We start from the raw sequence: 24,599 nt of genomic DNA on the forward strand, positions 1-24,599 counted from the left end.
CACATTTACCTTTCCCCCAGAAATCATCTCTCTAAAAGTTGCGAGCATGCCTCAACTGAGGAACCTGATATTCTGTCCAGAATAGAAACACCCCACTTTGATTTCTGCTCCAGCTTTGATTCCTCCTCACAGCAGCAGTGGCATTTCTATTCAGGCAGCTGTGGGGATTGGTTGACTTAATGGCTCATTGTTCTTCGCTTCACAGGTGTTAATTATTCTCTCTCCTTTTTATGTGTCTTAATGATCCACTCTATTTCATGTGCCCCCAAGACTGGGAGATCCCAGCAGCTGTGCTCTCCCAGCCTCAGGGGTTTCACACACCCTCAAGTTTGGAAAACAAAGGCCTCTGTGATTTCTCAGCCCCAGGGCTTTCCTAAGCCCCTGGGGTTGGGAGATCATGGTAGCTCTGTCCCCAGTTTGGGGGGAGTGTGAAGCACCACTGTGGCTGGGTGTCCCTGCATTGAAAATAAGTTGCAATGAGGGCTAATGCATGATCCCACAGTTACACCTCCTGTCATGCATGTGTAGCAAAGTTAGTCATGGTCTTTGCCCTGAAAGATCAAAGTCATGGTTCTTGCTCTGAAGAGTTAAACATTTAGGGTTTAGATCTGGCTCAAGTAAGATGGAGAACTTCAGAATAACTCCATTAATTCATAAAAGCTGTCTTTTGAACACTGGTTTTTAAATATTTAACTGTGGAAGTTTCACAAACTCAGTGTTGCTAAATTTTACAGGCATTGAAAGAAATATGAATTTTTCCTGACTTTTGGGGAGCAGAGTTAGTTCCACACTCCACCAGAGGAAGAATGTCTTGTGTTTCAAAACTTGTCTAACTCTATCCCAACTATACAGTTGTCCAAAAAAGATATCACCCTAAGAAACCCTTGCCTCTAACATAATTTCTGGACCATCATGACTACAATATCACCCTTACACTTCCACAGTCATTGTACCTTTGAAAAATCCCTTAGTTACTATCTACATTTCTTCTTAGAAGCTTTGAGACAAACATGAGTTTTTCTTATTTGATAATTTTTGTTTCTTACACAATAAGGCTCTACATACTTACTCAGCAGTGCTCATTTGCAAATAAGTTCTCATACAAGATTGACATCATTGTGAAACTGTAAAGAAAATTGGATTCCAATGTATTGCAATATTTTGTTATTCCATGGTACTTGTATCATTCATACAGCAAAAAACAAGTTCTATACAAGCCATATAATGAAGATTGCTTGTATAACTGCAGTAAATCTCTAAACAGTAAGAATATATGTAAAACATTGACTGGAATATAACATTTAGCATGCTATCTACTGGTTGAATGAGACCTATTCTAAATTTTAATAATTAGTTTGTTCCTTTAAGCCCTGCTTTTATATATTTACAAAGCAAACCAAAGCATGTGAAACAGCAGAATAGAGTTTGGATGCAAGTAATAGCAAACACCTTGTGTCTAAAAGTTGTGAATCATTTTTAAGTAATTTGAAATGATGTTTTTAACCCCCTCGGTTGTCTCCCACAAAATTGAACTATTTTATGAGGAATTATATGCCTATGTTTATACAAACTGTTTCAGCTCAGAGCCACTAGATGTCAGTATTCATTAAACATGATAACTGATAAAAGTTAAAAATGTTGTATAATAGACATGGAAATAATCATTTACATATTTTAAATAAGTTACACCAAACATTATCCAGTAAATATCAGTTCTTTACAAATTATCTTTCATAATGATCTCTGTTTAGTTGTTATAAAGACCACAGATTTATTTTTTTTTTTTTATATAAAAATCATTTGTTTCTTCTTTGGTTTTAATTGGCTTAGATGATAGTGGTACTTTCATGAGGAAAAAAAAAGATTGTAAAATGACATGGTACACATGAAATAATTTTGTACCTGCTGTGGGATTATTTCATGTTTAAACATGCTTCCTTCACTCTGTTGGTTGCTTCTTGTCACTGAAGTCTCTCTCATCCTCCACTCAGAATCTGGTACTGGATTTTTCTGTGTGTTTTTTATACGTTCAAAATAAGCATAGTCTTCACAGTGCAGTATTTCTGTATTATATTTGAGTTACTGGTGGGTCATTTGTCTGGGAAAGAATCTATTTATGTGCTAAGAAGAACTTATCATGTTTTATTTGAGGCATAGTTTAGTGGGACTAGCTAACCCTCTCCCATGTTCCATTAAAGGGAATGTGAAAGCCTACAGGAGCCCTGATGAGTTGATTTGCATCCCATTTGGCATAATGATCTTTAAAAATGAATGAATATGAAAAAAATAATTACCCATGACTAGCTAATACATATACTTTCAATGTTAATGTCATAGTTATAAACTGGAGGTTTATTGTTCTGTCAGTTCCTAAGCCTGTGCTTGGAATGTTCCCTTGTGGGGTTTGGCTGAGGTTAATAATCCATTAAATTGAAGCTTAGGTGGACATTGAGTTCTTTTTTTGATTGTAGGTATGATCAACATTCCCGCAGTGGCCTTTGGAATATTTTCTGGAGGACTGATCATGAAAAAGTTCAGGATTAATGTTGTAGGGGCAGCAAAGCTCTCCTTGGGATCATCCTTCTTTGGTTATTTATTGCTCTTTACCTTGTTTGCAATGGGCTGTGAGAACTCAGATGTGGCAGGATTGACTGTGTCATATGAAGGGTACGTTGAAAGTTGTAAATTTTTGTTTTAAAGCAAGCTACTTTCTCACTGCATTTCCCATAGTGAAAATCTTCCTGAAATTGGATCACTTGAATTAAGCTGTCAGGCATTAGTGAGTCTTCTTATAGACCCTGATTTTAAAACTGCTTAGGAGAATCATTTCATTTTTGTTTCATTTTGTTACCATTTCCCTTCCTCAGAATCAAACAGGTCTCTCATTATGAACAAGCTCTCTTTTCAGAATGCAACTCTGGTTGCATATGTTCAGAAAATGAATGGGATCCTATATGTGGGGAAAATGGAATCACGTATGTGTCAGCTTGTCTAGCTGGTTGTAAGTCATCAAATGGCAGTGGGAAAAATGCTGTAAGTAACTTTTCTGCTTCCATGTAAGATATAGTTTCCTTAGGCCTCTGGCAGATGTTCAGCAATGGTGTGATCAGGATGAGAGGAATTTTATACCACATCCCAAACACCATGCATCCTGCCATGCCTGACATGCATGGCAGGAGGGACTATGTTTGGGATGGGGCATAAAATTCCTGTGATCCAATCATGCCACTGTTGAGCTCCCCCCAGCCCATTGCCACAGATTGGCTCTGTCCTAAACTGCAAGTTCCAGACCAGGTCTGGGGCCAGGTCTGACTATCAGGTGATTGTTGGCCCAGTCCTGGGACAGCCCAGCTGCACACGTGACATTTAGATGTCCAGGAGCACTGGGATGCTGGGATCTAGAAGCTTCAAAAAGCATGAAGTGGGGGCTGTAGGACTAGGCAGGAAAGGGTGCTGAGCTCAGGGGTTGCCAGGTGCCCTCTGCTCCCCTATCAGGGAACCTTGCAACACACTCTCCCAATACCTGATTTCTGGTTTGGGAAGCAGGGCTGTTCTGGCCCTGATGCCAACCCCCATCCGCATGCTGATCAGCTGACTTCAACCACTGGAATGGGGTTCCTATACATTCAATTTATGGCACCATGCAAGTAAGCCCCTGTGATGCTCCACATTTTTTGTGTAGTAATGTTGTGCCCAATTTCCTACTTTAGGGTGCCATAAATCAGCTTGAATATGTAGCACTGTTACACTGTAACTTGTGCCAGGGGCCCTAATGTGTTATCTATGGTTGTAAATGAGTCATGATTCATTGGAGCACTGTCAGCATATGGAGCCATGAATTTCCTTGATTTTTGTGGCAGTCTGCTTTAGACAGTTAGAACCTCTTCAAGTAGTTTTCTGTTTGAAGTGAAACACTCCAAATTTTCATGTTACAAAGTCCTCAAACCCCAAATCTGTTTCTTGGTTGGTCAGTTTGTCTTTTTGTCACTAAAACTACTTTGGGTTTGAGGCGGTTTTTGAAAAACCTGAATAGTTTATCAAAAATAGTCAATTTCTTTCAAGGATGTATTTGGTAGCCATGTTGGTCTGAGACAAAAAGAAATGCAAAACTCTAGAACTCTTGGTTCAGAGATGATACCTTTTATTAGACCAAGAAATTTTCTCAGCTTCTTTGAAGTTTTCTATTTCAGTGAAAAATATTTTTTCTACTGAACTAGCATTTTACTAGCAATGTTTTGACCAACCCTAATCTTGAAATACACAGAGACTTTGCCTATTGAAGGGTGTGGAAAAAATGGAGTATACAAATGCATTTTAGGCAGTTGTTTTTCTCTTGTTCCTCTGTTATGGCCCACTTGTTTCAATTAACATATACTGTTGCCTGTTATATTCCAGATGTTACGTAACTGCAGCTGTGTGGAAATTACAGACTCTCTATCCAGAAGCTCATCAGCAGTGATAGGGACATGTCAAAAAGGAAGTGAATGTGCAAACATGTTTCTGTATTTTCTGGTAATATCAGTCATCACTTCATATACTTTGTCAATAGGTGGCACACCTGGATACATATTACTCTTAAGGTGAATAGTGGTAATTCCTTTTAATATTGGTAAAGATTTTTAAGGTGTTTTGATATTAATACCCCTTTTTTCTTCTTTTTCTTTCTAGTATTTTCTGTGCTTTTCACTTAATCCTGAAATGATTTTAAAAGTTCTTTTTCACCATAAAAAGCATTCTAGCACTGCATACAGCAATGAAAAGCTCTCATTCTATGCATTAGTATGTGCCTGATTAAAAGAAGCAAATTGCACCACATCTATATTTATTATTCTATATATATGTTCCCTGTTACAAAAAATACTGTAGAGCTGATTGTCTTTTATACCAATGCCACTTCATGAGGGTCTACCTGTGGTAAATTATATTCACTTTAAGTGTCATTGGTATGGCTAGAATTATGTAAAGTTGACTTGCTGTGAATGAAAATCAAACACTTTGTGCATGAATTTAGCTAGATTTTCATACACAAAAACCACAATTGCTGCTCATATCTATATCTATATCTATATCTATATCTATATCTATATCTATATATATGTGTTCCCAGAGACAGTCTAGCACAAAAGCAAAAGATGTATAGTCACTCACATTCTCCCATTTGTTCCTTGACAAATAGATCATTTCATATCACCCAGGAAAAAATGATGTAACAAATAGTATCAATAGCTGCTTTCTACAAAGGCTTTCCTACCCAGTGATGCTAGATCACATGCTAGAGCAGCCCAGCCCTGCCCCCTCCCTTTGGCCAGCTGTTAGCAGCAGCCTGGGCAGGGGGAGGGGAAGGGGGGGGGGATCTCTCTCCTCTTGCAGCCACCCCAACCCTGTGGTGTGCCACTGCCTGGCTGGGAGGCTACAGGGGAAGGGGTCTGGGCTCTGTGTCGCTATGCTACTGCATAGCCAGGAGGCTGCGGGGGAAAGTGTCCAGTGTCTCTGTCCTCTCCCCCACCACCGCCCCCACCAGCTGGTGCTGACAGTTGCCAGCTGCTGGGGAATGGAGGGGGTGGGTCAAGGGAGAGGGGCCACTCCATCAGCTTCCTGGGAGGTCTGCAGCAGCAGCCAGTGTGGGTAGGCTCTGAGCTTCCCCCACACTGAACAGCGAACATCTGTTTGGTTTGCTCACATTCCAATTTATAGCGCTTTAAGTAAAGTGTGACAGAGCCAGAGGCTTTTTGAATGTCTGTACTTAGCCTCAGTGATTGGTTTCCCCAGAGAATCTTTCTGAACAAAAATGTGCTGCTAGTCACAGAATGCACACATTGGAAACAAATGCTACTACTATGAATTCACAGTTTTTGTTTAAATAACTGTTTGCCAAGTTCTCTCCCTGCGTTCTGCTGCCTCCCCACCTCACCCCACCCTTCAGCTAACTCTAATACTAAGGCTGGTACTTGGTGAAAACTGATATTTTCAGAGGAGTATGCATCTGAAATGTGAGCTCCAAATGTGGCACATGAGTACAGAAGCCAAATCCCTGCAGACCTGTAAGATTTAGTGACATTTGCTTCAAGGGTTTACAAGATTACAATCAATGAAATATGCTTATGCCTAGTAACTGGCTTATTTCTTTAAGTGTTCCTCTAATGGTATTAGGCTAATTGAAATTGCCAACGTACTTCAGAAACTATTGAAGCTAGAAGAAATTATTGAAATGCAGATGATTATTATCTGAAAGAGCACAGTATTAATAGAGGGCTATTATGCGGAGAAGGGTTACCTACATCCATCCTAAATACACTGACTTCCAGTGCATAGAAAATATGGCTGCTGTTGAGGATTTAATATATCAGCTAAATGCTTTGACATTTTCAGTACAATGTGAGAAGCTGCTTAAAATAAAGAAGAAATACATTTTCAGAGGAGGAGATTTTAGATATTCATTTTTTTCCTTGTCTTCTTCCCTTCCTACTTCTTCCTTTATATTTCATCTTGATTTTGTTCTTTTTCATTTTTGGAACTCCTTTCTCAAACACAAATGTATCAACTTTTTGCAAAGGTCCTGAATCTGTTGCCTGCATGTCTTCTAGTCATTTCCATCAGTGCAAACAACAGTTTTTTGGCTTTGGAGACTTCTCTGTCATACGTTTGGTGCACATCTCTCTCATCCTTTTGCATTCAGTCATCTTGTCCAACTCCGGGCACAAATGCAGACTTTGCTGTTCTAGCATCTATCTGGCATGGTTTTGGAATAGCGAATCCTACATCCGTGCCCCGTGGCATAACTGGGGGAGCTGCTCCAGGCGCCAATTTAAGAGACGGAGCAGGAAGCAGGGATGGAAAAAATTGGCTGCTGTAGCAGACATAATCACAAGGTGGCACAACAACTACCAGAAGTTTCTGTTGCCCCTTTGTGTGGCAGCTGCCCTAGGCATCCCACACATCATTATATCTCTCTGTGCAGAGGGTTGGACTAGATTATCTTAGAGGTCCCTCCCAGCCTTCTGATTCTATGTTCATTAAATAAATGGAGGGCAATGTGCTTACCTTTCATGTGGATTAAGCTATTTGATGGAATAGGGCCAGACTGCTCTGTGAATTTGTCTTCACCCCAACAGTTAATCTGAATTCTGATACTTCCACTATGGTCCTTTCCACACCAGAAAATGATGCTTGAGCTCCACAGAGCAACTGGATCATGAGAATGACGAGATCTGCAACTGATGAATATTGCTAACTTACCATGAGTTAAAGATTCTCATGTATGAATATGAATTGGATTAGTGAGGGGTTATACTTTGAGTTAATAGTGCAGTATAAGTAGTCCAAACACTGCTGATCTGCTATGTAAGGTCATAATTCTACAGTCTGCTGCCATGGATTTTGTAAATCCAAGTAGTTACCATTTACTTGGATAGGAAACTTGCCCAGAACCTTAAAGTCAGACCAGCTGGAGTTAGGCACTTAAGAACCTTAAGGCTCTGAAGAGATTTTGGCACCTAATTAGAAGGCAAAAGTCCTTAGGCCTGATTTCCATTTTGTGGCATAATTTTCATGTGGGTATAGTTCTACTAATTCCCATGGACTTGCACCATAGTGAATTAGTAAACAAGGCAGAGAATTGAGCCTCCTCATTTGTTATTAGCTATTTGTCATTTTTTCTTAGACAGTTTAACAATTATTTCTATGCTTTTAGATGCATTAATCCACAACTCAAATCTTTTGCACTTGGAATCTATACCTTGGCAATAAGAGTTCTTGGTAAGTTTGGTTCAAAATTTCATTTTACTGAGGTATTATTTGTACTGTCTTTATTAACTGTTTATCTCAGCAGTGACCTACAAGTTTGTATAGAATTAATTTTGAGTGCCAAGCAAATATGTGGTAAAAATATAATAAATATTAGGTATGGGGGAACAGGTAAAGCATTTATGTTTTATAAAGACTACATGAAGTTTCCAGTTATACAAAATTTTTAGGAACAAATACAGAGAGGATACACACAAGCAAGGAAACAGCAGTATTATGAAATTTCATAATGATATCTAGAGTCATTGGTGGGTGTTCCATTTATTTAGCATATTTGAGCATCCTTTCTCATACCTGGGTTGTGCCCATTCTCCATAGGGTTTGGAAAGAGTAGGGTGGAGTAGTTAGGCCCTTCGCTTTCTACTCATTCTACACTCAGGCATATTTTCATCGACTTTTGTAAGAATTTGTCTGAATACAGGTCTAAGGATCCACAACCACATTCAAAGTTTTTCCACTGATCTCAGTGGGCTCTTAGACCTGGTTCTGAATCCTGTAGAAGTGTAAAGTGTTCAAAGAATGCAGGATGTGACTCCTTGTTTTAGCAACTGATACAAAAACTTAATTCCCTTTTGGCTGCCATTAATCTAATATAAATAATCAAATATTATGTTATTGTATCATATTGTAGTACATTAGAAAGCATCTAAAATTAATATTAAGTGTCATATGAAATAACATCATTGCTCTTCTTTCTTTTTAAATATCTACAGCAGGCATCCCTGCTCCGGTGTATTTTGGAATGTCAATAGATAACACTTGCCTAAAATGGGGAAGCAAAAGGTGTGGGGGAAGAGGAGCTTGTAGACTCTATGATTCTAACGCATTTAGGTAACAGATTTTGTGAACTCCTCCTTTTAACTCACTTATTTTAATTATATATAGACTCTTAGGACTAAAGCTAGAAGAACATTTTCTGCCAAAACTTTATTGCTGTGGAAAAGTGTTTAAAATTACAAAACATAATTATGGATGGTGTGTCAAAAGCAAAACCCTGGAAAACTGAGAAAAGAAAAACTTTGGCAAAAAATGTGAAAGTTTATGGGATTTTGGCACTTGGAGGGTTTTCTGATTTGGGTGTGTTTTTAATGTGTATGTTTTAATTTTGGACACATGTTTTGCAGAGGAGACCACTAGGAATGTTGTCGCTCTGGACATGTGGGGGCAGGGCACCCCACAGAATGGGGCAGCAAGTTTTATCTCCCTTCACTCAGGTTGCTGCTGCTATTGCAGCTTGGGCTCCTCAGACACGGGCTGACACTGCTGAGAGGTAGCTGCTGTGCCAAGGCTTGGGCTCCCTAGGGTGCCACCATTCTTGTACCCCACTTGTAAGTCACCCCAAGTCTGGTGCTGCACTCACCCACCCCTAGTTACACTACTGGAGGCAACAAAGACTTAAGAAATAAGTGCCTATTTTAAGCATTTCTACAGACAGGGAGAAAAAAGAGGAAGATAAGTCAACTAGCAGGATTCCTGTTTCATTTTAAGCATATTGATGCACCAGTAACATTGTATCAAAAATATTAATTAAAAATTATGAATAATAAACCTGTACATAGCAAAAAACACCCTCAAATACCAAACTTGTTGGTATCTCTGGTGATGTGGCCAAGGAAGGAGAGGAATATTGCAGAGATGTGAACATTCCTGTTGCTATTAAGTAAGATCTCTACTCCCACTAAAGCATATTGCTGACAAGTTTACATTGGTGTAAATGGAAAAATTGGGAATAACAATTTCCAGGTTGTAGCACCTTCTGGAGCACCATGTTCATTCTGCTTTACCTCCCAGTGTTATAAGTTATTCTCTTTTTAGGAGTGCTGTACATTACCTCTAAAGAGGCTGATCCCATTATTTTTCTATTACAGATATGTTTATCTGGGATTGACTGTGGTTTTGGGCACCATGTCAATTTTCCTGAGCATTGCTGTCCTTTTCATTTTAAAGAAAAGGTTTGTTCCACAAGATGAAAATATTGCAGCCACTGGAGAAAGAGGAACAGTCTTGGCCAGAAACAGCAAAGACAATTTTGTCACTTGTGACCATTTAATTCAGACAGCCTACTGGCCAGACAAGGAAACCCGCCTTTAGAAGGAGGGATATTTTGGAGGGATGTGTTCTACATGTGGAAGTCCAGTGTAGGAGTTCCATGCCAAATGCTCTAGAATCAAAGTGTCAGATTGGATACCTACTTAGTATTCATTTTAAAAACATTCAAATGTATGTAATATTCTCTGTAAATACCAAAAATCTTACAATCTGTATATGTTTGAAAACAGATTAACATTCTAATATAATAAAAAGCTTAATACTTTTGTCTGTCTGTCCACAACACTGGGGGCCAACTGTGCATGTGCTCCAGAGAGGGCTGGCAGCAATTGGTTGTACAGGTCCTGCCCCCTCAGGGAGAGAGCCAGAGGTGGAGGGAGCCCTTAGGCTTGTATTTTATTGACTTGCCCCTGGTTCCTGTCAAAGCTGATAGGAGGCAGGGGCACTAGGAAACAGCGGGAGCCTCAGCAGGATTGAGCAGCCCAGCACACCCAACTCCCGGCCATTGCAATCCCTGCCTGCCAGCACTGTTGGCACTACATGGCCCGGCTGCATCGCCACAGCAGGGAGCACGGAGCTGCCCTGGTAGTGTGTGTGTGGGTGTATATGTGGTTGTGGGTTTGTGTGTGTGTGTGCATGTAGCCAGGGGCAGAGTGTGGGGGGTGTGGGTGTGAAGCCAGGGGCAAAGTGAGTGGGTGGGTATGGTTGTGGAGCCAGAACAGGGCTATTTAATTCAGCAAAAAAGGTAAAACATCTTATGGTTAGATGCTGAAGCTAGACAAATACAAACGATAAAGAAGATGCATTAAATTTATAGTATATGCAAATAACTTGATTAGAGATGTGGTAGATTCTCCATTACTTTAAATCAAAACTTCTTTCTAAAATACAGTCTTTCTTCGATTCATGCTGTATATGCGTCCCTGGAGAACGGTGCATAAATTAAATTTGCATAAAGCAAACCCACTTTACAATGTAACAGATAGGGATATGTTCCCATGTTGGTGAGGGAGGGAGTGAGGCTGGGACTAGGGAAGGGGCAGGGGGAGGGGTGCCACTCCTGGGGTTGCACAAGGCAGCAAAGCAGAGGGAACAGAGCAACACTCACCCCAGTCCCAGCTGCAGCAGCCCCAGTAGCGGCCGGCACTAGTTGTCTGAAGGCACTGGGCTGCACCATTCTCTGCCTATCCCCACTCACCTCTGCTCTCTGCCCTGTGCCGCCCGGGGCTCCAGTTGTCTGCACTCACCCCAGCCCATGCTGGAGCAGCTCCGGGAGCAACTGACACCAACTGCCTGCACCATGGCACAGCGCAGCCCAGGAGCTGGGGTGAGCCCAAGTGCAGGGGGACGGGTAAAGCATGGTGCAGCCCAGCGGCTGCAGGCCACTGGCACCAGCCACTCCCAGGGTTGCTGCAGTCGGGGCTAGGGTGAGTGGTGCCACGGCGCTTTCCCCTCCCTCCACAGACTTACCTGCTTAGGCGGGAGGGCATCTATGCTGATTGCGTAAGAGTGAATTTACCTTGCATATAATGAATTATGGATCTAAATATGCTCATCTCATAAGAGTGAATTCGCATATAAAGCACTCACATAAATTGAGGGAAACCTGTAGCTGTTGTCCAGTACAGCAAGAAATCATAGGACATAGAAACCATTAATGGCCTATGTTACACCAGGGCTAGGGACAGAAGTTTAAGTGATCTACTCGTTTAAGTGATCAGAAACTATTTTAAACCTGTAACAGAATAGAAGTTCAGTGCACATAAACCAGTTTCAAAATTAATGAAACTGGTTCAAGATAAACCTGGGTGAATGTAGTATCAGACTGAACTGATTTAGGCCAAAATGGTTTATGAAACTTCTGCCCCAGAGTTCTTCCTGGTTCAAGTTAAATCAGAGTCTCCCAGCATGCTTTGCAGCCCTGGGCTGGGCTGTGCTGTCTACTCCAGAGAGCAGGGCTGGCTCACGCCCTCTTCTCCCTAGCTGGAGCAGTGAGAGCTAGTTCACTAGCCTCACTGGTAGGCTCAATGCCCTTCTACCCCAGACATGCCAGAAAAACCCCTGCTGGGGTCTGGGGCAGGGAAGGGGTTTAAACTTCCTTTCCTCTAAGTACAGAGCTGCCCTACCTGCTTACTTAGAGCGGGCTATGACTGTGGACTACAAATCCCAGAGGCACCTGGAAGCAGGAAGAGGAAATGATGAGCAACCCTGCAGAGTCCTGCTGCTCTGACTGTGGATTGAAAATCCCAGAGACCTTGGAGGCAACTGGAAGAGGAAGCGAACACAATGGCCCATGCTCTAGCACCCCCTGGCTTCTGGCCTGAGCCACTGCAGGCATGTGGCTGCATTTCCTGAATCAAAAATGAATGCCTGTTCATTTGCTTATTGGTTCAGTCTTTGCAGTTTAGACTAACCTGCAAAGACTGAATCAATTCAGCCTTGGGCTTTTTGACTGTACTTGGCCTAGATGCTAGACTAGATGATGATAATGACTGTTTCTGCCCTTTAAAGCTCTGCGTGATATCCTTCATCATGTGAAGTTAATGGGAGTTTTGCCATTAACTTCAGTGGGTTTAGGATTTCACATCATAACCACTGTGCTTATGTTAAGATGACTAGGCATACATTTAGGTCCTTGTCCTACAAAATACAAATTAATCTTAGTTGCAAAAAAAATGAGAATCTGGGATTGTTTTGCTAAGTAGAAGATGAGAAGCTCTGAATAAAGGCCATTGTTGGCCTGGATTTCACATGGGCAGGTGCAGCTATCTATTGACCAATCATGACACGTCCATTTTATAGCAAGAGGCATAGGCAACTGGTGCCACCTTAGTCAGGGGGGCACCTGCCCCCCCTGCAACCAGCCAGTGACTGTGGGGGGTCCCCCCGTGGCCAACCACACCAAATGGGGCAAAACTCACTGACTGGGAAGTGATCACAGCTCTTCCGGAAGCAGATGCGGTACTCCCTCTCTTTAGCCAGTGCTCATCGGGGGGGACCGGCGCTCCTGCCAGCCCCCCCCAACCATTGCCTAAGTGGGGAGCACATCTGGTCAGGGGGTGCACCAGTGCCCTCAGGGGGTGCACGTGCACCCCTGTGCACCCCCATTGCATCGCCACTGGCAAGAGGCTTTTATTGATACATAATACTGGTAAATGATAAGTAAAACAAACAAGCTATTAATCAAGTCTCACCATCCACTGGCTCTAGAGGCCTTGCAGAATTGACCATGGCCAGCAATGTTGTCATCTTCTGTGGGTTCAGAAACTTTTCAGAGGAGGAGCAGTCTCTGCTCCCCCTCGCCCCCAAATTTGTAGTGCAGGGGCAAAATTAGACCCCACCCCAATATCCAAGGGTCAAAAAACACCATGGCAGAAAAAAAGCAGGGCAGCCAGAGTCTGGGTCCTCCACAGAGACACTCTGGTAGCAGCCAGAGCATCTTTATGGCCCTCACCCTGGTGCTGAAGCATCCTGCCTGCCTGTGCAGGGCAGGCAGCGTGCTAGATGCAGGGAACTGGATCCAGGCTCCTGCTGGTAAGTAGCAAGTGTAGGGGGCTGGAGAAGGGGGAAGGGAACCATGGGGAGGACCCTTGCTGGCCCCACCTGCTCCCCCAGCCCCCCATTGCTGCCCCACCTGGACCTACACCCTGCATGTCCCCTGAAACCCCTGATCCCTGCCCCCCCTGCCCCATCTCCTTCCTATCCCCCGAGCGCACCATCACTGCCCCCCCAAACCAGCATTCTGGTAATTTAAAAAACAAAAGCACCACACACTCACTGGCAGGAGCAGCTGCTGTCAGGGTCACTGGGGCCCCCTCCTGCAGTGTTGGGCTGGGTACCAGCCCCAGTGGCCCCAGCCCAGGCCCTGCTGCCCAGTGCTGCCTGGGGGTGGGGGGGGCTCTGCCAGGAGGCCCTGGAGCTCCCACAGCCCCTGCTCCTGCAGTGAGTAGAGGCTTTTTTTTTTTTGAAGTGCCAGAGGCTGGTCTGGCAGGGGACAAGCAGGGAATGGGGCTGGGTGGGGTAGCCATAGGAGGGCTGCAGGGGATGGGGCCAGGTGAGGCACAAATCTGGGTGGGCTGGGGGAGCAAGTGGGGGTGGGGTATGTGGGCCCTGCAGGGGGAAGTAGCCCCTGCACAGGCCATTTGGCCCCTGTTGGGGGGCTGTGGTCCCTGTTGGGGGCTACATCCCCTGTGAGGGGGCTGTTGCCCCTGTGGGGGGGGGGCAGCAAAACATATAGGTATTTAGAATTCATTTTATTATGATGATGGAGACACTGGTAGGCTTCCAAATTACTTTAACACTGTAAATATACCAGTAAAACATTGCCCAACTGATCGGTGTCTCTCTGTCTCTCTCTCTCTATATATAATTATATATATAGTGGTCTTTTGTTTTAATTGTGGAGGCACATGGATTTCAGGTTATTTTACAGAGTGACTTGGGGATTTTTTTATCAGGGATGTTTCAGTGTTCAAATAGGGAATACCAGAATTCCTGCTGGGGAGGCCAGTGGCAGGACCCTGCCTGCTCAGAGCTGGCACCTTGGACCCAGCTGGAGGTGGGTGAACTCCTGGTCAGTTGGGGCCAGGAGGACATGCTTTGACAGTTCAAAGCAGGCAACCATACCCGGAATATCTTCCAGGCAATAGCTGCCCAGATAGCTGGGCAGGGGGACACCCATGGCAGTAGTGCTGCACAAAGGCTAGCTTTGCAGCCACAGCCCACTGGCATCTGGGCCAGAGGGGCAGATGCCTCATCCAGGTCTAGCAGGTGGCCGCAGGTCACAGCCAGGCAGCAACCCCCACTGCCAGACTGCTGCAGTGGGTAGAGGGTGCAGGGAACTCTCAGGGCTGCTTCAGTAGTCCAGCTGGCACAAGGGGTAGTGTCCCCAGGTACCAATTGGCTGGGCCTCAGAAGCTCCTGAGAGTGAGAAGCCCTGAGCTACTTGCCAGGGCAGCTTTTTCTCTGATGGGGCCAGGACAGGGCAGTTTTTCATACTACTGGGAGCAGCACAGGTGCTAGCCCCGGGCTGTAGCTCACCCTGCCTGCAGATCCAGAAGGATCCAGGCAAGGTTATTTTGCCTCAAGTGGCACAATTTGCCCCACACCAAAGTGCATGTCCAAGCACATGCGCTGAGGCAAAAAGCTCTGACTCAAATTTGCATCGCTCCTATTTGAGCGAAGCAGCTGTGGATATGCCCCTTATGTCCTGTCTATCCATGGTAAAATGCTGTTTTAGCCATGACTAACAAGGCTGCCTTGTTCTTACTGATTGTGTCCAATTCAACAGATGGACAGTTTTCTCTGTTCTGCTGACCAAGTCAGCCACAGCATCTGCAAATGTTTACATTATGGCATCTCACTCAAGGACAGGCTTCAGGCCTACTATTGTCACTTAGCCACAGGCCCTTTGAAAATGGCCTAGTCTGGCAGCAACATACCCAGGGCTCATGTTGCACAGGCCTATGTATAGCCTACAGCCACTACCTGCATTTAAAACAGCAGGAAGCATCCTATTACAATAAAACAATCACTACTATAATGCTTGATGCCCCATTCTTCCCTTCAACAGGTAGACACATGATAAAATAAATGGACCAAATTCATAGCATTGTGTGAATCTTAAGGAAGAATTTGGCCCAGTGTATCTCAAGCTGTAGAAAATATTGTGGGCTTCCCTCTTTGTATCAGTGGCTTTCACATTAAATGTGTGTATTACTATGAGAATGTCTCTCCTGATTTAGCTGCTCCCTGAATTCTGTAAAATATGAAACACAAGCTGGAACCATTCATTCCCTTTTATCATCACCAGCACTAACTGTTCTTAGAACCGAATTATGTGCTTGGTGAGATCTGTAACTGATTTAGAATTAAGTCAATAATTCTTCTGGTAACAAAGGGGAAAAAAAACAAACGTGGTGTGTTTACAGTCATTAGCATGAATTGGCCATGTAATGAGAGTGGGAAATTGAGAAACAGCAAAATTATCTGTAAACATCAATCGATAGGATGACATCCTCGACATAGGCCTTAACAATGGTTGATGGACAGCAGAGACCTGAGGGTACTTAATGTAGGACAGGACAGGCAAAAGATCGCTCATGATGGCAGAAAAGAATGGAGGTGTATGATCCTGGAGGCCAAAGTGCTAAGCGTGCTAGTCAGCCACTGGAGTGAAGTTAGTTAAGTACACATCTCAAGCTGTGGTTACAGTGGGGATGAAATGCTTTAAAGCAACTTGTTGCCATGAATGTTCATAACTTTCCTTTAATTTTTTTAAATGTCCTACAAGGAACTCACTAGAAAACACATTGTAAATCTAAACTAGATTTAAATCTAAAAATATAACAAGTACACTTTTCAAGTTCTCCAAGATCTCTTGACTGTGGATTTTATTTTATGTGATTCTCTTCCTTTGTTTCTAACAGTTATTAAGAATTACAAGTAATTCGTCTAGATGGATGATTTCCCCTTTCCAAGCATGAGTTAAATTTCAGAACCCAGTGATCTCCTGCTCTGTTTAGGGATTAGCAGTCTGAGGATAAAAATTGGCTTTAAAACAGAGTTCCTTAATACAGTGTTTTCTTGCTGCTTGACTGGATTGCTATTGCTGAGCTACCTGTTACAAATTGCTCTTGGTAGCTATTTCAACTGATAAGAGTCTGCTGCCACCTTCTGGTTGGAGGATTCTACAAATATCTAGGCACATACAGGTGATTTTTAGAATTTTTAAAATATTGGTTTGTAGTGGTTTATGTTTGTAATAATGGCATGTTTTCATTTTGTGGAACTATTCAGCAGCTGCTAACATTTCAGGATTAAAATTATGGTGACATTTGTTATCCTGAGCTACTTACTCCTAGTATCAAATGTAAATTGTGATTTTATAGGGCAGTTAGGTAAAAGGAAAAGCTGGATCTTTCATTTTTTAAAGCATTCAAATCATATTATAGTTTGTTCTAGATTTCATAGATTTCATAGACATTAGGGCTGGGAGGGACCTCGGAAGATCATTGAGGCCAGCCCCCCGCCCGAAGAGCAGGAAGTCAGCTGGGGTCATAGAATCCCAGCAAGATAAGCATCCAATTTTATCTTGAGGGTGTTCAATGTAGGTGCTTGAACCACCTCTGATGGCAGGCTGTTCCAGACCTCGGGGGCTTGGACAGTGAAGAAATTCTGCCTTATGTCCAGCGGTCTTGCGGTAGTTTATAACTGTTCAACCTCGTCATCCCTTGGGGTGCTCTGGTGAACAAACATTCCCCCAATTCCTGGTGGTCACTCAGATAAACTTATAGGTGGCCATCAGATCACCCCTGAGCCTGTGCTTTTCCAGGCTAAAGACCCCCATAGCTCTCAGCCTGTCCTCGTAAGATCTGTTTTCCTGACCTCTGATCATGCGTGTGGCTTTTCTCTGGACTCTCTCAAGCTTCTCCACATCCTTTTTGAATTGTGGAGCCCAAAACTGGACACAGTACTCCAGCTGAGGCCTCACCAAGGCCGAGTACAACAGGAGAATGACATTTTGGTTGCTTTACTAGCTGCAGCATCACAGGCTCATGTTCATTTTGTGGTCAATGATGACCCCCAAGTCTCTTTCTTCCGTAGTGCTAGCCAGCGTAGCACTGCTGAGCCTATAAGGATGCTGCAGGTTTTTCCTCCCAAGGTGAAGAACCTTGCATTTTTCAGTGTGCAGCACCATCAGGTTCTCATCTGCCTATTTACTGAGCCTGTCCAGGTGAGCCTGGATCATCCTCCTGTCTTCAGGTGTGGATGCTTTGCCCCAAAGTTTGGTGTCAACGGTGAACTTGGCCAGTCTGCTTCTGACTCCAATGTCTACATCATTAATGAAGATGTTGAACAATATGGATCCAAGGACAGAGCCATGGGGGACCCCACTGGTCACAGGGCACCATGACGATTGACTTCCATCAATTACCACCCTCTGGGTCCAACCATGGAGCCAATTTCCCAGCCAGTGGATCGTGGTGGACCCAAGGCCACAATTGGCCAGTTTTGCCAAGAGGTGATCATGGGATACCAGATCGAAGGCTTTTTTGAAGTCAAGATATATGACATCAATCTCTTCTCCCTTGTCCAGGTGATAGGTCACCTGGTCGTAAAAGGAAATGAGATTGGTCAAGCAAGCCCTACCCAGAACAAACCCATGCTGGCTATTCCTCAGGATGTTGGTGTCTGCCAGTCCATTAAGGATGGCTTCTTTAATAAACTTTTCTAAGACCTTCGCCGGGACAGAGGTCAGGCTGATGGGCCTATAGTTTGCTGGATCTACTTTCCTCCCTTTCTTGAAGGTAGGCACCACATTGGCCTTCTTCCAGTCTTCAGGCTCTACACCAGAGTGCCAGGAGTTCTCAAAGATCCATGCCAGGGGCTGGGCTATGATGCTTGTCAGCTCCTTGAGTACCCTGGGGTGTAGATTGTCGGGGCCAGCTGACTTGAAGGTATCCAGCCTCTCAAGGTGTTTCTTCACAAGGTCAGCATTGATGGAGGGCAGGGAATCTCCCTCACCCAGAACTCCCTGTCCCATAGCGGGCATGGGCATCCCATGGGACTGATGAAGGACCGACGCAAAGTACCCATTTAATAGGTTGGCTTTTTCCTGGGCGTCAGTTGTCCCATCTGGTTTAGCAGGGGTCCAATGTTGCCTTTGCTTGTCCACCAGCTCCCCACATAACTGAAAAAGGACTTTTTATTGTCCTTGATACTCAAAGCTAGCTGGAGTTCAGTTGCAGCCTTGGCTTTCCTGGTTTGCTCCCTGCAGGACTGGACCAGTGCAGAATATTCCTCCTTGGAGGTGAATCCCATCCTCCATCCTTTGTAGGCCATTCTTTTTAGCCTCAGGAGGTCTGCTAGATCCCTGGAGAGCCAGGGGCGCTGCTGTGCCCTCTTGCTGCCTTTCCTCCAAGATGGAATAGAATTAGCTTGTGCATTGAGGATCGCTCCCTTGAGAAGCAACCACTCTTCCTGAACTCCCCTCCCCCTGGGGTCATGGTCCCTTAGTGCCTCCCTGACAAGCCTCCTGAGCTTGTCAAAGTCAGCTTTCCTGAAGTCAAGGACTTCAGTGTTGCTGACTAACTTGCCAGCTTTACGGCGGATGGTGAAGGTGATCAGCTCGTGGTCACTGACACCCAGCTTCCCATCGATCACTAGGTCACCAATTAGGTCATCCCCAGTAGCCAGTGCCAGGTCGAGCAGTGCTTTACCTCTCATTGGCCCATAGACTTCTTGAGTCAGGTAGAGGTGATCCACACACAATAGGAAGCTTTGTGACTGCTCGGATTTTGCTGAGTGATCCTCCTATGAGATGTCTGGGTAGTTGAAGTCACCCATGACAACCATGGTCCTGGAGCATGTGGCCTCAGACAGTTCCCAGGTGAACTCCTGGTCAAGCTCTTGAGTCTGGGTGGGAGGTCTGTAGTAGACTCCCACTGTTGTGTCCCCTGTGCCGTGTTCCCCATGGATTTTAACCCAGAGGGGCTCCAGTTGTTCACCCTGGTCACCAACATCAGCTTTCAGGGATGTGTAGTGTTCCTTAACATACAGAGCTACATCCCCGCCCCTTTTATCTACTTAATCTCTCCTGTACAAGGTATAGCCATCTATACCTGTGGTCCAGTCATGGGTGGAGTCCCACCAGGTCTCTGTTATGCCTATGATCTCATAATTATTTGTTTTAAGCAGAAGGACGAGTTCTTCCTGCTGATTCCCCAAGCTCCTGGCATTTGTGTACAGGCAGGCAAGTGTCCCCTTGGGGGCTCTTGCCTTGCCCACAAATTGTACCAGGGTTGGGGCAGGGGTGGGCTCCCTTAAGTGCCTTGGCCTGCTGGCTTTGCAAGGGTTGCTCAGTGGGCCAGCAATGGCAGTAGTCCCCCCGTCCCCCAGTGGGCTTAGTATAACCACAATAATTTCCCCTTTTCTGTCCATCATTCATGGATCAGCCTCAGAACTTCTAGTTCATTCAAGTATGGGTGTTTAGAAAAATGTCATGGGCCTAAGTATGTGAATAAAATATAAATTATTTAGCTTTATAATAGGGAACTTCATGAGATTCCCCTCCAGACAGGCATAAAATTTAAGCAATATATGTCTTTTCCCCCTTTGATTTCAGAATAAATTGTAGGTTTTTAATGTGCAGAGTCCCAGATAGGCCTTTGAGGTCAGTTGCTTTGTGGCCATTTATTAATATGAGGTAATCAATAAAAATCTTTCTCCCTTCCATAACACCTAATGTGGTACCTTACTAAGGCTCAACAATATACTAGCAACAGACTGTATTTAGCTAAGTCAGTAACTTCATAAATGTTGTGGTTTCCTAGCTTTCAGATATTTAAAGAAAAAAAAATTCTAGTTCCTGTTAATATAGCTGAAGATCAAATCCAGCCATAAAATATTGACAATAGAGTCATGAACCACTTACATGTGGAGCATCATGAAAACCAAAGGAAACACTGAATTTTGAATATATGATAGTATCTTCAGGAAAAAGTACTATAACTGGTTGTACCTCTCTGAAGAACAGAGAAGGCTCAAGTGTGTACATTACAGGAAGTACCTAGTATGCTGCTCCAATGTTTTTATTGAAACAACTGGAAATCTATTCTCCCATCCTCTAATGAAGAATAACTTTCTAGATGTAATGAGGTAACCAATCTTCAACCTTGGTGGAAAATGTCTGTTGCTTTAAAAGAAATATGCAAGGGAAAAGGGGACCTTGCACTGCCCAGGGAGTCCAGACCAGGCTTCCCATGAGGTGTTTAGTAGGCCTGTGCAAAGTGGCAAGTATTTGATTCAGATTCAGCCAATTCAGAAGGACAGTGATTCAATTCAGTGATTCAAATCACTATCTCGATTTGGTTTGAACGAATTGGATCCAAAGATTCGGTGCCACTTCAGAGATTCAACCATAGACTAAACAGGCAACAGTCCTTGACACTGCTGCCTCTAGCTGGTAAGTCTGTTGTGGTGGGCAGCAGGGGAAGGACAGGGGTGTCTGTTGGGGAGGGGGCAGATCAATGCCCCCACATCAAGGGAGGGATTGGGGCTGGGACAAGCTATCCAGCCAGGGCAGAGGGGCATGGGACTCAGGGATGGGGGCTCCTGCCACTGCAGACAACCTGTCCAGGAGGGCATGGGAGCAGGTATGTGCCCCTGGATCTGTGCGGGGCAGGCTGGGCTGGGCTGCGCTCTGGGATGCTAGCCCTAGCTGCCTGCCACTGGGCTGTGCTCCGTGGGGTGGGTGGAGCCAGGGATGTGCTCTGAGCAGCTAGGCTGGGCTGCTGGGCTACGCTCTGCGGGGTAGGTGGAGCCAGGGCAGTGCTCCAGGCTCCATCTGGGGCTAGCCACCCAGAATGCAGTCCTGGCTCCACCTGCCCTGCAGAGTGCAGCCTGGTGGCAGGTGACTGATGCTAACCTCCCAGAGCACAACCCTGACTCCACCTGCCCCACAGAATGCAGCCCAGCAATAGAGGCTTGCAGCCTGGAGTTCAGCCCTGGCCAGGGAAGGGGTGGGGTAGTTTGCGCTGCTGCACGCTGCCGGTCCAAGAGCTGCTCGTGTGGTGGCTTGCCCAGCAGCTCCCACTGCTGCTCCCACCTCCAGTCTAAGAGGGCATGGGGCAGGGGCATGTGCTCTAGGATCTGTGGGGGTGGGCAGGGCTGGGGCTGTGCCGGACAAAAGGCAGAAGGCACTGAGAGTGGGGGCTAGGCCCCCCACCACTAGCCCAGCCAGCATGGGGCCAGTGCAATTCTGAGCCCCTGCGCTGCTTCTGGACAAGTGGTGAGCAGTGGCAGGAGCTAGTCCAGCCTCCCCATGGCTCACAGACAAGCAGCAGCTTTGCCCCAGCTAGGCAAGTGGCAGCAGGCCATGGAGAGGGGCATATGCCACCCAAAAACTCACTGGATCCCCCCATAACACCTGCTCTACCACCCACCCCACCCTAATCTGGAGGAACACCCCCCTGCTACTTGCCTTGCCACTGCTCACTCAACCGGGGTGAAGCCACTGCTTGTCCAGGAGGTGTGGGGAGGGCAGGCTGGCTCCCGCCACTGTGCACCACTTTCCCAGGGGCAGCACAGTGGTCCAATCTTGCACTGAACCAGCTGGGTGAGTGGGGGGGGGCAGAGCCCCCACTCCCAGCGCCTTCTGCCTTCTGTCCACTACAGCCCTGGCTCTGCCCATCCCATGCAGATCCTAGCCCACATGTCCCTGCCCTATGCCCTCCCAGACTGGTGGCAGAAGCAGCAGCAAGAGCTGCTGGACAAGCTGCCACTTGAGCAGCTCCCTGCCCAGGAGTGTGCAACGGCACGAGCCGCCCCACCCCCTCCCTGGGCAGCACTTGCCCCCACCCAGGTCCCAGCCCCAATCCCTTCCTCACTGTGTGGGCATTGATCTGCCCTCCCAATCCAACTGGGCAGCTTGTCCCAGCCCCAATCCCTCCCTCACTGTGTGGGCATCGATCTGCGCCCCCACCCCTTCCCTCCCCCCTTCACTCACCAGAACAGATTTGCCAGCTGAGTCCGGCATCCTCAAGGTCTGCTACCTGTTTAGTCTATGACTGAATCTCTAAATTGGCACCGAATCTTTTCTGAATCATTTCAGAGGCTTCCAGTTCAATTCAGACCTTTTAATGGGTCTCCTGATTCGATTCAGATTTGGAGATTCAGCTGCCAGTTCGGGCTGAATCTCCTCCGAATTCATTTGGCCACCAAAGCTTTGCACAGCCCTAGTGTTTAGTGAGGCTGCTTTCCACAATGACAACTTTGGGCTTCATTGAAGAAATCCACATGGCCAGGCTTGTGTTTTGGGCCTGCTATGAAAATTAGCTCATCTTCTATCTGGAAATCAATCAGATTATTGAGGCTAACCAGAAATATACAGTGTTTGTTGGCAAGCTTTTGGTTTGCAAGATTTTGAATTTGTTCACTCACTCACATCTGTAGCCAAACTTAGTGACAAGTCATAAAATTAAATACTCTCACTACTAAAAAATCCCTTTGCACTGACTTCTGAACCATTAGATGGCTCCATTTCAACCAGTATGGTCAGCTGCCAAACTAAAGGATTTCAACATACATAGCTGAGGTTCATCAATGACATTATGCACCATAATCCAGGTTGTATGGAAACTGCTTGAGATACAAGGTCTTTCACATTCTGTTATGTCTGACAATGGTATACAATTTACTTCTGAAGAATTCAGAAGTCCAAGGACAGGAATCTTAACCATCACACCACATCTACACTGTTCCATCCATCATCCCATGGCCATGCCAAGCAGATGGTCCAAACTACTAAAGATGCATTGAAGCATATTATTGATACTGACTGGAACCTAGGATTAAATATTTTTTACTATAACAGCAATTCTATGGACAGCAACAAGTCAAAGCTCTGCAGAACTATTGGTTGAACCATTGATTGAAGACTTGTTTGGTTTGATTCCACTGAGACTTAATGGTCAAGCACCAAGCAAAAAATCTAGTTCTCTCCAAGATGGGTATAGCAGAGACCTGGCTGAGCCCTGTACTTACTGGGGTGATGACTGTCAGAGTGCCCTGCAGGCAGTGTACTCCCTCTTGGCTCTGAAGAAGAGCAGTGAGCCTGTGGGCTGACAGCACTCTCTTCCACGGCCCTGTTCCCTGGGTGAGGCAGGCAGCTGGCAGGCAGCGTGCTCTCCACAGGCCCCTTCCCCAGGCCAGAGTGCGAGCCAAAAGCCAAGCTCTACAGGGATTTGGGACTCAGCCTGATAAAAAGGCAGGTGGCTGGCAAATCTTGTGTGACCTAGAGCCCTGGAGCTGCAATTATAGGAGCTGATGAGCCCCTCTGGCAGCATTTGCCTTAGCATTGGGGGAACATGGCATGGGCACTGGCCCATGTCACATCCCTCCACTAGTAGAGCCAAGGACCTGTGCTCAAAGACCAGCTCAACAACGGCTCTCCCCACAGAACCCTGTCTGTCACACAGCCACTGGAGGTCAGGTATCTTTAGGGGCCCCAGTGGGGTTTGTGATAACCATGGCCCCAGGCTACCTGAAGGGCTTGGCTTGAGACAGGCTAACCCACTTGGATTGGGCTCATAACACGGGGCAAACTCTGAAGAGCCCTGACTACCTGGAGAAAGGCAGCTGTGTTACGCTACTGGGCTGAGGCAAGGCCTGAAGCAACATGGACACTATTGTTTGAGTTATATTGATTTATTCCTTTTCTTACATGGCCTGGATGCTGTTGACCACAGAAGACTCTCAGACATCTTGACCTGCACCAGTCTCAACAAATCCTATATGATCAGGTACCACATCCTGATATCCTTTATAGTTACACCAAGTTGTAGCAGGTGAGATACAAAATTAGGGAAATAAAGCACCCATTGAGCTTGCAGCACGTAGGCCCCGCCCCGGTGTAGCCACTCAGCCCAAGGTCCAGCTATAATGGGCCACTTCCCCTGTGAGGACTTTCAACCAAAAAAATCCTGTGCATGTCCAAAACTCTGCAACTGAGTCACAGTGGGTGTCTGCAATAGATCCTTGAAGCTACAGGACTGGTTTCATACAAGGCCAAGTCTCTAGATGACAAGGCACTTTACTGACATATTGATCAGATGTGAGGTTGAATTTCAGATGATTAGCCATCTGCAGAAGACATCATATAGCCAGCAAAGCCAGTTCTTATGTATGCACCAGTTGTTGTTCCAGACCTATGGAATACCTCAGGTGCTAAAGCAACTCAGGAAAAG

General features: G+C 45.4%; 1 protein-coding gene across 1 annotated transcript in view; it reads left to right on the forward strand.

Moving 5' to 3' along the window:
- SLCO1C1 (solute carrier organic anion transporter family member 1C1) overlaps positions 1-9,981 on the forward strand; it is a 30,289-nt gene extending 20,308 nt beyond the window's left edge. The window contains exons 8-13 of the mRNA XM_006277084.4: positions 2,472-2,667; positions 2,868-3,033; positions 4,396-4,580; positions 7,691-7,755; positions 8,517-8,634; positions 9,672-9,981. Coding sequence (XP_006277146.3) covers positions 2,472-2,667; positions 2,868-3,033; positions 4,396-4,580; positions 7,691-7,755; positions 8,517-8,634; positions 9,672-9,894 — 953 coding nt within the window. The 3' untranslated portion in view covers positions 9,895-9,981. The remainder of the gene's footprint in view (positions 1-2,471; positions 2,668-2,867; positions 3,034-4,395; positions 4,581-7,690; positions 7,756-8,516; positions 8,635-9,671) is intronic.
- The last annotated feature ends 14,618 nt before the right edge of the window (positions 9,982-24,599 follow it).

Source organism: Alligator mississippiensis, chromosome 4, assembly GCF_030867095.1.
Source record: "Alligator mississippiensis isolate rAllMis1 chromosome 4, rAllMis1, whole genome shotgun sequence".
NCBI lineage: Eukaryota > Metazoa > Chordata > Crocodylia > Alligatoridae > Alligator > Alligator mississippiensis.